Source organism: Corvus cornix, chromosome 3 (genome assembly GCF_000738735.6).
Source record: "Corvus cornix cornix isolate S_Up_H32 chromosome 3, ASM73873v5, whole genome shotgun sequence".
NCBI lineage: Eukaryota > Metazoa > Chordata > Aves > Passeriformes > Corvidae > Corvus > Corvus cornix.
Window position 1 is genome coordinate 22,562,758 of NC_047056.1, and position 16,029 is coordinate 22,578,786.

General features: G+C 43.9%; 1 protein-coding gene across 1 annotated transcript; it reads left to right on the plus strand.

The window, feature by feature from the left end:
- Window positions 1-912: 912 nt before the first annotated feature.
- Window positions 913-10,982, plus strand: SLC30A1 (solute carrier family 30 member 1). The gene is made up of 2 exons (XM_010393772.4): window positions 913-1,651; window positions 5,033-10,982. The coding sequence occupies exons 1-2, from the start codon at window positions 1,021-1,023 to the stop codon at window positions 5,941-5,943; spliced, it is 1,542 nt and encodes a 513-aa protein (XP_010392074.2). The 5' UTR covers window positions 913-1,020; the 3' UTR covers window positions 5,944-10,982.
- The last annotated feature ends 5,047 nt before the right edge of the window (window positions 10,983-16,029 follow it).

The window sequence follows — 16,029 nt, forward strand, 5'->3', positions numbered from 1 at the left end:
TTTTTTAAATTTTGTGGTTACACTTCTGTGATTTTTCTGGAGGTCTCAAAACACTTGCTTTCCCTTTCCTAACTGCAAGCATAATAAACCAAACAATGTCCAGGGACTGACCTTTTGGGATTTGCACATTTTTGCAATATTATTATTTTTAAATTTTTATAATATTTGATATTGTAGCAATTATTATATAATTATTTTATTAGTATGATATTTTATTATATTATACAGCCTTTCAAAACTTCAAGCAAAACTTCTTTCTTCTTCTCTTCCAATTTTTTTTAGCCGCTCATCAGCTATTATTGATAGCCTCCGCACTTATTTTACTGCCCTCAGCGGCACGAACAGGAAAAGAATCAAACAGGAACCTCCCTACAAAAACTCACCCAAAAAAGCGCAAATCCCACCCAAAATCCCCGCTCAGGACGCGTGACGTCACAGGGCCCCTCACGCCGGGCCCCGCCCCCGCGGCCCGCAGGGGGAGCTCCGCCCCCGGGCGCGCGCCCGGCCGGGGCCGTGTGAAGCGCACCTTTTGCACGAGTCCCGCTCGCCGCGGGCGGGGCCTGCGGGGGCGGGGCGGGAGGGGAAAGCCGGGGGGCTGAGCCAATGGGAGCCGCCGTTCCGCGGCGCGTCACGGGCGGCCCCGCCCGCTCTCCGTTTCGGTCGAGGGCGGGCGGAACGGGGCGGCCGCGGCCCGATGGGCGTTACCGGGCGGGGGCGGGGCCTCGCTGTCGCGAGGGCGCGCGGGCCAATGGCGAGCCGGGCCGGGAGCGGGGGCGGGAGGGCACGGCCGGGCGGGCGGGGCGCGCCGGCCAATGGGGCGCGGGTGGAGGCGTGGCCGAGGCGGCGCTCGGGTTCCGTGTGAAAAGAGTGAGGGGGCTCGGGTGCAAAGTTTGCTCGCCCGGCGCCTGCGGAGGGAGCGGCGGCGGCGGTGGCGCGGGGGGAGCGGAGCGCAGCGGCCGCCCGAGCGCTCGGGGCTCCGACCGCCCGCCGCGCTCCTCGTGCCTCCGCTGGGCAGCCGCGATGTGCGAGGGGATGGCGGCGCAGGGTCCGGGCGGGCCGCGGTGCTGGCAGAACCGGCGGGCGCGGCTGCTGTGCATGCTGGCGCTCACCTTCCTGTTCTTCGTGGTGGAGGTGGCGGTGAGCCGCGTCACGTCGTCGCTGGCCATGCTCTCCGACTCCTTCCACATGCTCTCCGACGTGATGGCCCTGGTCGTGGCGCTGGTGGCCGTGCGCTTCGCCCAGCGCACCCGCGCCACCAAGAAGAACACGTTCGGGTGGGTGCGGGCCGAGGTGATGGGCGCCCTCGTCAACGCCGTGTTCCTCACCGCCCTCTGCTTCACCATCCTGCTGGAGGCCATCGAGCGCTTCACGGAGCCCCACGAGATCCAGCAGCCGCTGGTGGTCATCGCCGTGGGAGTGGCGGGGCTCATCATCAACCTGCTGGGGCTCTGCCTCTTCAACCACCACGGCGTCGGGGGCCACGGGCACGCCCACGGCCACGGGCACTCGCACGGCGGCCGGCAGCACCCCCGCGGCAGCCCCAAGCCCGAGCAGCCGCCCGGGGACGGGGAGACTGCGCTGCACCGCGAGGAGACCAGCACCTTGGTGGAGAACTGCAGCAGCTCCAACGGAGTCAGCCAGGAGAAACTGGGTAAGCCCCGCGGGGTAAGCGCCGCTGCCCCATCCAGGCGTAGAAAAGCGGGAGGGGTCCTTTCCCCGAGTAGGGCGGTGGCCGTCCTGGTCCCACCTGGTGCGGGCTCTGTGAGGGCCATCTATCCGCACTCCTGGGAACGAGATGAGAAACTTTGTTAGCAGCTCTTGGGGCACATGGCTGTCGCACCTCTTCCTCACGCCTTTCCTTCGGATGCCCTAAGCTGCATGTTTGTTTTGCAGACAGGTCAGAGTGTAAAAGAGTCTTAGGATAAAGCAGTTTGCCCTGGGGAAAAAAGTTGGTTCTGCAAGGAAAGGCACATGACAAGCGTTTCTTGCCTAGCGACACGAGCTGTCACAAGACGCTGTCCTAATGCCATCCGAACTGGCTGCACATCAAATGGAGCGCGGCTCGGTGCCTCGGTCCCGGCAGCTGGATTGCTCCATTGGGTCAGTTATCAGCTACCTGGGAAGCTACTCTCCATCTAAACCAAACATACTGAAGTCTACTCCACTGCGATAACGCTGTGCTTCTTAATAGCATCGGTATTAATAGGAAGAAGTCTTGGAAGTTGCCAGTCAGAACTGTGGAAGCCGGAATGTGGAGCATGCTGGTGTCAGGGCACATGTGTGGTGTCTTGGAATAATTTTTCTTTAGCTTTCTAAAGCATGCGCCTTCCCACTCACCTGCATGCAGACATACATTTAAAATCTTCCCAATTGTGGTTAAACTGTTTTATGGGTAGGAATTTTTTGGGTTATTTTTTAATGTATCCAGAATCCTGGATAGTTCGTTTTGAAGCAGCTTGATCAAAGCCAAGTATTGCATGCTAGCAGAGTGAAAGGTGTGTGTGATTGCCACTTATCTGTTCCTAGGGCATCCTTGTCACCAGAAGGAATGGACTTCGGGCTTTGGAACCATTTTCTCTCTTTCAGTTTCAGGGTGACATCAGGAGACCATTGTTTTAGCTTAAAGGGAGCTTTAATTGATTGGAGTGAACTTCGCTACAGTTTCAGATTTTCTGTGGTCAGAGGTTCCAGTACACATTTGAGGAACTTAGTTTCTGTTTCTCCGACTCCATGTTGGCTTTGGAAAGACAGGTTTTTCAAGAGGATGGGAAAGTTCCTCTGAATACACTACACCATTTTCTTGACTACATAATAAGCTCTTAATGTTCGTTTAGTTCCAACAGAGGTGTCCTAATAATTAGTTTCAAACAATGTAAAATTCCCTTAACCCTTTGTCTCGTAGATATCTTGGCTTGGGAATTATTCTTGCATGGTGAAAAATTGTGCTTTTAGCCAAGTTTTGGACTAGTTAGACCAAAAGGTTAACTTATAGCATGGATTAAAATGCATATTGTTGTGAGCTAACTTGGCTGGAATGTCTCATGGATGTGCCTCTGGCAGTAACAAATAATTTGTTGTGGGTATTTAGGTGGTAATATGGCATAATTTTGGTCACAGTGAAACTTTGAAATAAGTTTGTGTTTCCTTCTGTGCCCTATCATGATCAGGTAATGGATGGAGCTATTCATAGTTTGCCCATGGAAAAGTTTCAGGTAGAGGTGATTGGAGACACGGGAGAAGGTGTAAGATGTAGAGCTGAAGACAAGGGTGGTCCTGTGCCTTCACTGGAAATCACACAGTGGGGTAGTCCCCGATTTCCTAAGGTGGAAGTGAAAAGTAGGCATAGCCTTAGGGGCTAGTCCTGCACAGGCATTTCTATGCATGCACTTTATGTAAAATAATCAGTTTATTGTTATGTTTCAATGAACATATTTCAAATGGACTTGTTTTAACCATTTGCCATTAAAAAAAATTCAAGATCTTTCTGGGGCTGTGTTTCCTGTTACCCACTCTTGTAGACAGCTGTACTGACTTTCCAGATCTCCATTATTCCAAGTACTTGGTACAGAGCAGAGCGTTCCTCTTTCCTCACTCTCATCATGGACTTTGAACTCTGTAACCTAAGACATTTCCCTCTAATGTATTTACTTCTCTGGAAAGTTACAGGTCCCATGTTCCATAACTCCTAGAGGCAGTGTGGAAAATGTAGCTGGAGCTTCAGGGCAGAAACGTACTGGATGAGTTAATGAGCTGGGGCTTGGAACTCAGCCTCGGTAGGAGCCCACTCCTTCTTCAGAGAGGAGAGGACTTGTGCACACTCTACAACTGCAGAATCGCAGCCACAAGAGCAGAACAGCAGAAGCTGCACGTCTTGTTAATGTTTACAAAGTTCTGAACTCAATAACCTCAGAAGCAGTAAGAGCTCCTTGTTTCAGTTTGTCAGGCCAGGGGCCAGTGCCTGTTGTGTTTCTTTAGCATTGGAAATATCCAAAGAAGAACTTTTGAAGAAAAGCAGGAGGTTAATCATGTAGAATTCTCTCCAGTTTGAACACTGGAAGATGATTTTCTTGGAGAAAGCATTCTTTGTAATGATGTGTGTATTTATTCCCATGTAGCTGGTTAGCTGTGTTGGCGTGGTAAATATTGCAGACAGGTGTGGCAAAGGAGGGCACTAAAATGGCCATTTATGCACAATCCATGGCTTTGGATATCAGAAGCTGTGTGCTACTCAACAGCTATATGTCACTTGCATAAAATGTAATTTTACTACTTATTTATTTATTCTGAAATAGAAATAACAGTAGTTCATAGCCTCTCAGAGCTTCAGTGATAATTTACACTGCCCTATAGTCAGTTCTGCTGGTAAATTCTGCATTTTAAATCTAAAATTTCAGCTGATTGTATCTCACTGGCTCCATGCACCATCTTGGAAAAAATTCCTTTTCCTTGAATTCAGAAGCCTCTTGAAAATGCATTGGTAAATCTGAAAAGAAGCTGCTGCACAGCTGTATTCATACAGCTTTTGAGCTTCTGGCTTCAAATGTTAATCTGAAATAGCAGTGCAGTCCTGTGGTTAAAGAGAGATTTTAGCAATGTGATCAGTCTACCAGTGTTTCAACAGAAGGAACAAATGTGACCAACTGAGCTACTTAAACCACCATTTTACATATGCTCTGTAGTTCTGCATGTTGTTTAAGAAACAAACAGTGAACAGGCAAATGGTTAAACAGCTGGAAAAGGTGAAAGTAGTTTTTCAGTAGAATAAGTTAAAATGTGGTCATCTTCATTCTTTGCCACTCTGCAGCTTTAAGCTCCATGTAGAAACAGTTGCCTTCTAAGACTGTTTAGATCACTTATTGGGACAACTGAATTTTCCTCAGCCAGAGAAGGTGTTGCTAAGTGTGTGGGTTGAGTTGCTTTTTGGTTTCATACACAGTGTGCCATGCTTACTGTTGGATATGATTTTATAAGAAATTACAGTAACATGTTGTATTATAGCTCATGCCTAATTGTTTTATTGTTTTCTTGTCAGGTGATATGAAAGATGACATGAGTGATGTACAAGTGAATGGGAATGCTGGCCATTATCCTCTGGATGAAGAGGAGGTTGAAGAAGACTCTAGTGCACAACTTAACATGCGTGGAGTTTTTCTGCATGTTTTTGGAGATGCCTTGGGTTCAGTCATTGTGGTACTGAATGCCTTGCTGTTTTATGGGTTGTGGAATCCATGCCCTGAAGATGGGCCTTGCTTTAATCCATGTGTCAATAATCATTGCATGGAAAATGCTACTTTATCCCAAGCACTTGGCAGAGCTAACAAGTCCGAGCAAGAGGGCATTACTGTGGCTGGTCCTTGCTGGTTGCTATATTTAGATCCTGTGCTTTGTTTGATTATGGTCTGTATACTCCTATACACAACTTACCCGTTACTTAGGGAGTCAGCCCTTATCCTTCTACAGACTGTTCCCAAACAAATAGATGTCCATTCTTTGAACTCAAAGTTACGTACCCTCGAAGGAGTCGAAGCAATCCATGAATTACACATTTGGCAGCTAGCAGGCAGTAGGATCATTGGCACTGCTCACATCAAGTGTCCTGACCCTTCCACGTACATGATGGTGGCAAAGCGCATCAAAGAGATCTTTCACGACGAAGGGATTCATGCAACTACCATTCAGCCTGAGTTTGCCAGCGTTGGCTCCGAGTCAGGGAGAGGGAAATGCGAGTTGCCTTGCAGGACTCAGTGTGCTTTGAAGCAGTGTTGTGGAACAGGAGAAGATAGTACTGCAAAGAAGACAGAAAAATCCTCGTCACTTAGTATTTCTTGTTCAGAAGTTGTCATTGAATTTCCAAAAACAAGGAGGACTAAGTCGGAGAGCGTCCCTTCAGTGAAGCTGGAGGCAAACACCGATCAAAACGAGCAGTTTGAGTCATCTTTGTAACTCCCTGAAGGGTGCTACCTGAGTTGTGGTGACTTTGTCAACAGCTGTGTTGCAAGAGGAAGAGACAGATGTTTGAGATGCAATTTTGCCAAGTAGTGTAATTGCTGAAGTCCTTGTTCTTGTCATATTGCTAAATATAGAATGCTTGTTTTAAAGAATATAATGTCACTGTCATGATACAATGTGTTTGTGTTGACTTTGTTTGACTGAGATAGACAGGAAGTGCACCAATGCTGTAACACTTCAGAAAACCAGTTTCAACATTTCAGCAGAGACACTTTTTGCTGTGCTTCAAATTAAGATACTTTTTTCCAGTGAAAAGGTATTTGAGGGATAAGCATGTAGGAACTCAATTTGTGTTACAGATTCTTTGGACCTGCTTTCTCCTTTAATATTTGATTTGTAGATATTTTAATATATTGTTTATTTAGAAGCCCTAAGAAAACCAAAGTTCGTAGAACATTTTTAAAGATATAACTACTAAAAACTGGAAACCACTTTGCAGTTTCACATATTTTTCTTAAAGCTATGTAATAATAATAAATGTGAAGGCTTTTCTAGTGAATTTATCGCACAGCATATTTTAAAGAGAACATCATATGATTGTCAGAAATTGTCCCCTCTTCTTCTGGTCAGGTAGTGAGGTAATTGAAAACAACAGATGTGAAAGGGTTTTTTTTCTGTCAGAATGGCAGTTCAAGCTACTATATATTGCTCTGTGATCGAGACATGAGACTGGTCAATAAAGTAACACAGTCTTCTACACTTTATAGATTTTCTGCTGTTTTACCTTACTTCCAAGTTTTGTCTGGTCATGAAAGTCTTCGAGGTTTAAAGAACCCTTGACTCAACAGTGCTATGAATAAAGAGCTGGAGCTTAATATTTAGCTGATGCTGAGTTTACTAAGATAAAGAATCAGTTATGTCAATAAGTGCTCTGTTGGGGGAGGTCTGCCTCCAACAATATAGCTCAAGCACCAACAGTGTAACTCATGCTTTCAAGCACAGACAGCAGCTCCCCAGCAAGTCATGTAAAGGTGCATTTTGCTTCTAGCTGAGTGTGTCTGTAAACACTTGCAGTGACTTCAGTCCTGGTCCGCACTGTGTCCTCAGGAGCCCTCCACTGACTTCTGGGGAAGTGGTGCAGGGAGTAATATATTCACTATATTTCACACTTCAAGATGTTTATGTATTACATAATTTCACTTCCTCAGTATCCAAATCTGTGGTTTAAAATCTTGACTCAGTTAATTGACAACTGGCTCTAAACAAGCTGTTAAGAGTGTGCTGCCAACTTAGACCTTAGGAAAGGAGAAACTGCGGTGTGGACTCTGAATTTGGCAGAGACTAGATGAGAGTTCAATGATAAAACATACAAGAAATCTAATCTAAAACCTTGGCCCTTTTGATCCACTCTCACGTTATGTACAGGATCTAATGTCTTGTGATTAATGGATTGCTCCTATGTGCAAAACTGGAAAACAGCTCAGATCTTCCATTGTTTGCTCTTTGACTCTGGTTATGATAAACACTTTGCCTCAGTTTCCCTGTCTTCAAATGGGGATAATACCTACCTCACAGGGGTGTTGTGAGGCTTAACTATTGTGTGATGAGCTCTGAGATCTGTTACTGGAAGGCACTGGAAAGAGGATAAGATACTAGATTACCTGGCATTTACTACTTCTACAAATGTATTGCAATACCTAGGCACAACCAGAGGGAACTGAGGATAGTTTTGGCCTTATGAAATTTTTTGATGCTGTGGTTTTCAGGTTTTTAACAGTATTTAAATGTAGATTTTTTTAAAAAAGAATGTTTTGTTAGTGAAGGGAATGTAGCTTTGCCTCCAGATACATAACACCTCCCTAGTTTGCATTTCCAATTTGTGTCTTGCATCATAATTTCTCCTAAGTAGTACAAAATAGTCCTGCTGCTCATCGGACCTGGATTGGCCCACGTCATGTCAGTGGTCTCACCCAAGCTCTCAGCAGAGCCTTGCAGTCAACTCTCGATTATCCATGGGTGGATTACCGGTGTTGTGCATTAACTGTGCAGCCTGTGGAGCCAAGAGCAGCCCCCTGCTCACGCCACACTCTGGCCAAGCGCTGTGTGCCAAAGCATGGGAATGGTGGAGGCGCTGGCTCTGCTTCCAGGGTGCTCATCGCAGGCTGCACTGCCTGGGTGCAGCACAGCACTGCCCGGGGGTTTTGCCCCTTGGCTGCTCAGATGCATCGTCAGGAAGCTGTGGGTGCTGGATGGGTGGGCTCGGCTTTGTGCTGGCTTGGGGAGGTTGGTGCTTCCCAGTCACCAGCATTGCTCACCTTTTTCTGTGTTTATGCTTGTTGTATAGTCTCATAAACTAACTTAAATGTATTAATATAGTATTTATATATGTTTTTGTTTTGTCTGAATTACCTTAACTCTTTTTTCTGTTACCTGTATATGATCTAGAGTTGACTGTTAAATGAGATCTTGTATGAGACTACATTTGCAGAGTATGCTACCACTGCTACTATACTACAGAGTATTAACCAAGTAAATTTTGAAATGAACAAAGTAGTATTTTTATTTTAAATGTGTATCCTTGCTTTCTGTGGTAAACTTTCACTAATTATTTTCATCACTAGTTTAAAATTGGTTTCAATCATTAGTATGAATTGTTGAGGTCCTGCCATATGTCACTAATGCACCATAGAACTACTGCTCTTTAGTTTATTTAAAATAATACCAACAAATCAAACCATGGTAGCACTGAGAAGTCTGACTTCTCTCCTGTTGCTCTTATAAAATGAGGGCAACTAGTAAGTCATAACAGTTACCATCATTGGTTAATAGTCTCAGTAAATGCATCTGAATAGATGGAGTTGTAGTCACTAATTCCATTTTAAACTATTTAATCTTTTGGTTTGGTTTGGTTTTTTTGTTTTGTTTTGGTTTTTTTGGGTTTTTTTGTGCCAGAAATCATATTTTTCTATTTCTGTGTCCATTGCAGGCAATGGCTAGCTAAAAAGTCAAAAAACTCTCCCCGTCATTATTTTAAGTATCTTGACAGGATGCAGAGGTGACAGTGATGATGATGATGATGATGATGGGGGCAGAATGGGGAGTTTCGTGGCCTCTCTGTCATGTGCCCTGTTGCACGTGCAGCACCAGCTGGTGTTACCAGGGCCCTTTAGTCTCCTTAACCCTCGATGGCAAACTCCCTGAAAGCATAGACTGAGGTCAAGGTGGTGGCTGTGCAGCAGCAGGAACACAATTTCTCTGTTTTGGCTGTAGGAGACCCGACTATAGCCCGCTAACTTGTGAAATAGCTTGCTTTGTTTTTTTTAACTTGATCTGTCTGGGGTTGTACAGACTTGATTTGTTCTAAAGTTCACATTTTAAGAACACTGAGAGCATTCAAAAGCACTGCACAGTCTCTCTTTCCTATTTTTTTTTTCCCACAAAGCATGAAACTAGTGAATCTCATGTAAGTGAACACTGCAGGGGTGGGGAGCTAATTGTATTGTGTATCACATTCCTGAATTTTTAAAATAAAAACAATTATGGAACACTGATTTTAAGGAAAAATAAGTTTGTACTTCAGTGTCTAGATTGTTTAGGCTTCTGATTAAATGTGTCAGAGATGTACTGAACATCACTGGATGAAATACTTTACCCTTACTCCATGTCTCATCCAGGAACATGCTATTTTAGAATCACTTCCTAGATTATATCTGCACCTAAGTGCAGTGCAGAACTAATTCAGACACTCAGTGGGCTAGCCACAGTACCATCAAGCTTCCTTTTTAGCAGAGTAAATTGTTTCTGTGGAACCCCTAATAATTGTAGCTCAACTGCTTTCAACAGCCAGTGTGGGCTTTTGGTAATACCTGTAGCTGCCACATCACGGTGTGCGGTATGGACATACACAGAGTTATGTAAAACAACCGGCCCCAACTTGTGACTCCCCAAAAGTCATGGCAAGGGCTCAGTCCTGAACATTTCTGTATTCTTAAATAGTTTCATCGGGCTGACGAGTACTTACTTGCACACCAGGAATTACTTGTGGGAGTGAGTCCAAAGCTTCTGCCAGTGCAGCCTGGCTTTTAAAGAAAAAAAGTACCCAGATTTTCTGGATGTATTAAAATCAGGACTGCTATGGTGTTTCTAAGTTTGCTGTCGAAATACTGTCATTTCGATATAATTCCAGGATTTATTCCTTTTCCCCATTCTCCAAAAAGAAATGGGAAAAAGCCCACTGAGTGTCCTAAGACTTGTTAACAAGTTTAGCTAAACTGACGTTGCTGTTTGCTTCTGAAATTGGGCCATGTGAATTTATTAAACACTGCCTGGTGGGGTTTGGGGAGGAGGGATAAAGATTCTTGCCATTCTCCTTCCCCTGCCCCCTGCTTTGACTGCACTTTCTAATCTCTTCAGCTATGGAGAGACCAGGGGGGATGGAGGGGGCGAATTTTGTAACTAGATTTTCCGAGTTCCACGTGGAGGGAATGGGAAATACTGCTAACTATATTTAAAAGCATATAAATATGCTCTGCATATTTTAGTTCCATAGCATAGCATCAGTTACACCCTTCTGAGGTATGCATTTAAGTGGTTCGGGTCCACAGTATCTTTGGTTTTTCCTTCTCTGCTAGACAGAAAGAGGTGGATGCTCCATTTGCCTGAGCTAAAGCCAGACTTGACAATTTTCCAAATCAAATGTAGCTTTGCTGATAACAGAAGGTCTGATTATTCCTTGTGACCTTTGCTTTGTGTAGTTAGCTGCCTGTGAGGTACAGCACCACGTTTTAGCAGGCTCACATTTATACTTTTTGCACTCACCGTGTTGTCTAACTAGTTGAAAAGCAAAACCACAAAGCTGAAAAACACCTTTCATCTGTAAGTCTCCAAAAAGCACATGGGATTAATTTGGCTTCTTTATTTTCATGTCCTGGATCCTTTTCCTGAACAATGTTAAAGTATGATTGGCATAACTTGTTCATTGATGATATTTCTTTTTGCCTTATTTTAAAATAAAGAATAATATTCTTTTTTTTCTTTCTTCCTTTTTTTTTTTGTTTTTAAATAGTAAAGTGCTGAGAAAATAAATGGAGCTCTTGACTGTCAAATACATTTAGTTGGGATTTCTTTCTCAGATCAGCTCCTAGGAAGGAATCTAACTAGTAGAAATGCACTGTCAGCATCTCCCAGAACCTCAGAATCAAATGCAAAGAGCACAAATAGAAGAGGAGGTTAGTAAATGGGTTGTAAAGTCCTGGCCTCCAACTGTCTGGGTTCCAGGTGCAATTAAAAGAATAGTTGCTCAGTTCTAGTATCAGGAAGAGTTAATTATGCAAAATATGTTTTTTTTATCTCAAAGGAAAACAGCTTTTGAAAAGAATAAAAAAACCTCTTCTTGACCTGTTAATTGGCCGTGGTTAAATATCTGATGTAAGGGTCAATAAGGTAGGCTTTCTAATATGAGTCTATACTATTTTTTGAATGTCTTTGGAAGAAAGCTGCTTTAGAGCAGAAGATGTTTTGGTGCTTTTCAGCTTCATTTGTTTCAATTCAGAAACACTGCAGTTTGCACAGTTTTTTGGGAGAAAAAGACTGACTGCAGCTGCCAGCACTACTACTGAGGAGGGCAGGATGGTGACCAATACCTGCCTTGAGCTGTTAATAAGCTTGCAATGATGAGTTCATTTTGGAGCCCTTCACTGGTGCAGCTTCAGCAGCTCCTTTTTCTGCTTCAAGAAGGAAAAGTGATTCCACATTATTAGTTACATGTGCAGGAGGGTATGTTTGGTTGTGCTGTAAGCACTGCATGTGAGCTTGAGTTTTGCCATTTTCCAAAGCTACTTCTACCACTTCATGACAGGATGTGATTTAAACTTACTATGAACATCCTTTATGAGACATGCTGGTGTGGGAAATTTAAATTAGCAGGAAGGGAAGCTTCAGGTCTATAGCTTATTTCTGCTTTTACATGTACCTTCCTGTATGTCATTCCTAGACCTTGTACCTCAGATAGCTGCCTGACCACAAGGACCAGATCCAGCTCCCAGAACAACTCCTTGCTGATTTTCAGAGGAGCTAATGTCGCAGGAGAAGGGTGGGATGCGAGTGTCTGACTCCAGGCAGACAAGCACTTTACAGCAGGCACCTTCTCAGGCTGATCCGCGCTAGTTTCCCAAATCTGGCATGAAAGCCTTGCCACTGAAACTTTGGCTAGCATTTATGTGTATTTGTGTTTTGGTTTATCTATTTTTTTTTTGTGACAATCAACACAAACATTAAAGTATTGCTGAGACCAAATGGCAATCCCTACCCCCCATCACCCAAGCTCTGTTTCTAGTTACAACATTGGTCGGCTTCCCAGCGCTTTTCTCCTGCACCAGCTCCTGCAGCTAAGAATAGCCCTGGTGATGCTGTGGAACAGGATGTGCAACCTGCTGGGCTTCCTGCATTTGTGCTTGTGTTGCTGGCCTGGGCTGAAGCCTGTCCTCATCTTCCCCTGGACTCACTGGGTGGATTTGTTAGATTTAATTTCATGTATTAGGTTTGCTGTGGGTTGGCCCACACTTGTTTCTGTTGCATTCTGTGCTATAGGCAGCTGCATTCTGCAGTATAGGCAAGACCTCAGCTGAGGGAGTTACTTGCTGCCAGTCTTCTGTGCTTTAGAGTGTGTCTGCAGAGTGTAAGGGGATGCTGCTGGCCTGCTGCAGACCTGGATTCAGCTTCACTGCTTGGTTTGATGTTACCGTGTGATCCCTCTAGTTGAGGGTGCAGAGAGTACAGCTCAGGGAGTCTCTGCAGGTAACTGGGTCACTGCTGCTTACTTGAGCTGGGTGCTCATACTCCTAGTTCAGGAGTGAACAACACTCCCACAGATAAATGCTGCACATACTGCCTACCCTCAAGATCTTTTCATCAGGCAGTGCTGACTGGAGATGCAGTCCATCATTTTATCCTGTGCTGCCTTGGGCTCTACCCCAGTCAGTTGCAGACAAGTACATTTTCCCTTGAGAAAGGGATTATGTGAGTTAGCAAAATTTGGGTGATGATTTTCACTTGTATTTTTGTGGGCATGTGGGAAGGTTCTGACCCAAATGGATGGGGTTGATTCTGCATGCTTCCAGCTGAGTGTTAGGAGGGGTTGGGCTTAAGTACCAGCTAAAATCCAGGCTCAAGCAGTTCATCCTAAATATCCATACTGGCAGAGGTCTTAGACTTCTATGTCATGCTAGTTTGAAGTGATTTTCTCTTCACATTGCTGATCAAAAATAAAAAGGAAAGAATTGTGTTTAATTATCACAAGAATTCTTACCCAGCCTTGGTAGGTGTGTTTCCAGTTCGTTGAAAACCTCCCTGCACGCAGCAGTGGCACAGTAAGAAACACTGACGAGTTAGTCGGCAAGTTATCACTAAAAAGGAGGTGTTTGGTGCGTATGCTTGAGCTTGGAAGTGGAATGACACTTGGCACCATAATGTCCCAGTTATCTTTTTCTGAAGGAGTAGGAAAACTGCAGAACTAAATATTGAGTCAAGTTGCGTGGGCAGAGCTCCTGTGTCAGAGCTGCGCTGACGTCACAGCCGCAGCGTGACATCACGGGCCGTATGTGAAAAGCCCAGAGCATCACCCAAGCTCTATGTGTTATTCAAAACCTCAGTAACATTTGCTGAAAACTTGCATGGTTTGGTGGGTTTTTTGTCCCTTTTCCCATTCCCTTAATGCTGAGAAGTTTAGCCACACAGCTAAGGGGAGAGTGTGTTGCTCAACTGCCTTGCAACACTGCATGCTGCTCTGAAAAAAAAGGTGCCATTGAACCCAGAGTTTGAGCACCACTGCACTTGGTGTGCCCATTCTAAAAGTATCTACAAAAACAAGGTAATGTCAAAACAATGTTTCTCTACTGAAAGCTGGTGAGATACTCAAGACCACAGCTTCTGCAGTAGCCTTCTGTAATGCTCTTATCTGCTGTCCTCTTCCCAGAGAGTTATCTGAGTTACTATTACTGCATGTGCATGCAATAATTAATGTGGCATGGAAATACGATAGGGCAGATACTGGAGTTCTTTAGATCTTTTCTTAAGAATAGAAAATCTGATCTATGAGATTTTTGCCAAAACTTCTTTCATCTCTGATAGTATCAAAAAGGCAGGCCACTTCTCCCATGGTGGTGACTCTGGTTAGTAGAGAGCAAATGAAATTATGGCATCAATGGAGAAAGATGAGCAATGGAGTGTGTATGGGGTTTGATTTTGGAGTGGTTGTATTTTCCCCCTCCTGCAGCTGCTTTAATGAGGGTAATGGTTTTCTTTGGTTTTCCTCTATAGCTCTGCAGTGCTCAACAGCTTATTACTGAGAGACCTACACTTGGAGTCCGTGGAAATCCAAGTTAGTGAAAGACAGGGAAAAACATGCTTAAACATATCACAGCTGAAGCTGAGACCTTAATCTTTCTGAGACAGAAGGTAGCCAGCAGAGCCTCAGCTGTTCCATCAGGAAAGGTTAGTGTGAAGTACCAAGCTTAACTCACTGCTACAGAAATGGTGTAGAAAATCAGGTAACAGCAGTTTTCTTTCACCCCCAAGCATATGAGAAGTAGCCTCTCTCTGCAAGAGCCTACAGCTTGACAAAAATAATGTCTTTGCATGGGGGTTTGTTGCTGGCAGTGGTAAAATCCTGACAGAGCAGTATTTCTCAAAATGACTTAAGGTAAAGTCAAATATGGAGGGTTCTTATGCAACATGAGAGTTCCCCTTTTGAAACAGTGGTTTGGAGAGAAAAAAGTCATTGGTCTGGGCTAGGACAAAAATTAAACGAGATAAACAAGGATGGATGGCTGCCATGTTTCCTTTCCCCTTTATCTCTAAACCTTAACCTCAAACTGAAAATTTGAGGTTAATGCAGTGCAGAGTGTCTGCAGCTACTGAAACCAGCTATGTTTTAATAGATCTTACTTATTCAATGATGATGAAGGTTTGAAAGTTCCTCTAGGTAACAGAAATATTTCTGTGTTTTTAAAGTTCAAATGCAAGTATTTTTTAATATTATTAAGAATATTTTAAAATAAAATAATTAATTCTCCTGATAAAGCATTTCATAAATGATTTCCTTATTCTATATCCTTGTTTCTAATTCACAGAACATAGAAATAAACTTCATTTTCAAAAACCTGTCCAATTTTTGCTAACGTATTATTTTTCTTTAATATCAGCTAGAAAAAAAGGAAGTTTCAGTTAATAAAAAGTGGAGCTAACCACACAATTTTGGTAGCAGGTCACTCGCCACTAACAAGTATTCAGCACTTTGCAGAGCTGAGTAGCTGTAGACCATGCTGTGAAAACAGGGACCACGGCAATAAATTAGGGTGGAAAAATGTTTGCTTGAACTTCATGAAGAAGAAGCTGCTTTAGTGATACATAAGAAAATGTATCTATTCCTAAGATGCATTTTAACTTGCACTATACATAGCATCCTGAAAAACTAATCCTTCAAGACACTGGTGATGTGATGGTGAATTTATTCCAGAAATAACCAGATTAGATCCTGTTCTATGCAGTGATTTATCCAGCCAGTGAAAGTATGGTAGGGGAGGAGTGGAGAGCATGATAGATGCAGTTCTGGACTGCACATCACTCAGCTACTCCTTCCAGGACATGTGATCCTTCTTTTAAATAATGTAAGGGTATGCTGAGGGTTTCACCCAAATATGATTATTCTACTTTTCATACAACTTGGTTCTGACAGGAGCTTTGTTCTGACAGATTCTTTCTGAAGGGGATTGTCTTAACCAAATTGGCTTCAAGGTATCTTCCTGTGACAATGCCTTCAGGGGCCACGCGCTGGCTGGCTGAGCCAGTGACACTGTTTTCCTGTGCTCAATAGGAGTGCAAGACTCTGAACCAAGTTGAGCTGGATGGAAGGTATTAAAGACCTGGAAATGTGGAATAATATGCTGAAGGCAAGGCCAGATTAATTCTCAACACTTTAAGCCTTTGTTAAGAAAAGTTGGGCTCTTGGGTTTTGGGGATGGGAGGTGGTTGTTTTGTTTGTTTTGGGTTTTTTTACTTTCTGCACCTGTGACTAACCCTGAA

Bases quoted from the DNA above. Each gene is read 5' to 3' on its own strand.
- SLC30A1 (XM_010393772.4), top strand. From the start codon at position 1,021: ATGTGCGAGGGGATGGCGGCGCAGGGTCCGGGCGGGCCGCGGTGCTGG. The intron at 1,652-5,032 runs GTAAGCCCCGCG...TTTTCTTGTCAG, and splicing joins AGTCAGCCAGGAGAAACTGG to GTGATATGAAAGATGACATG.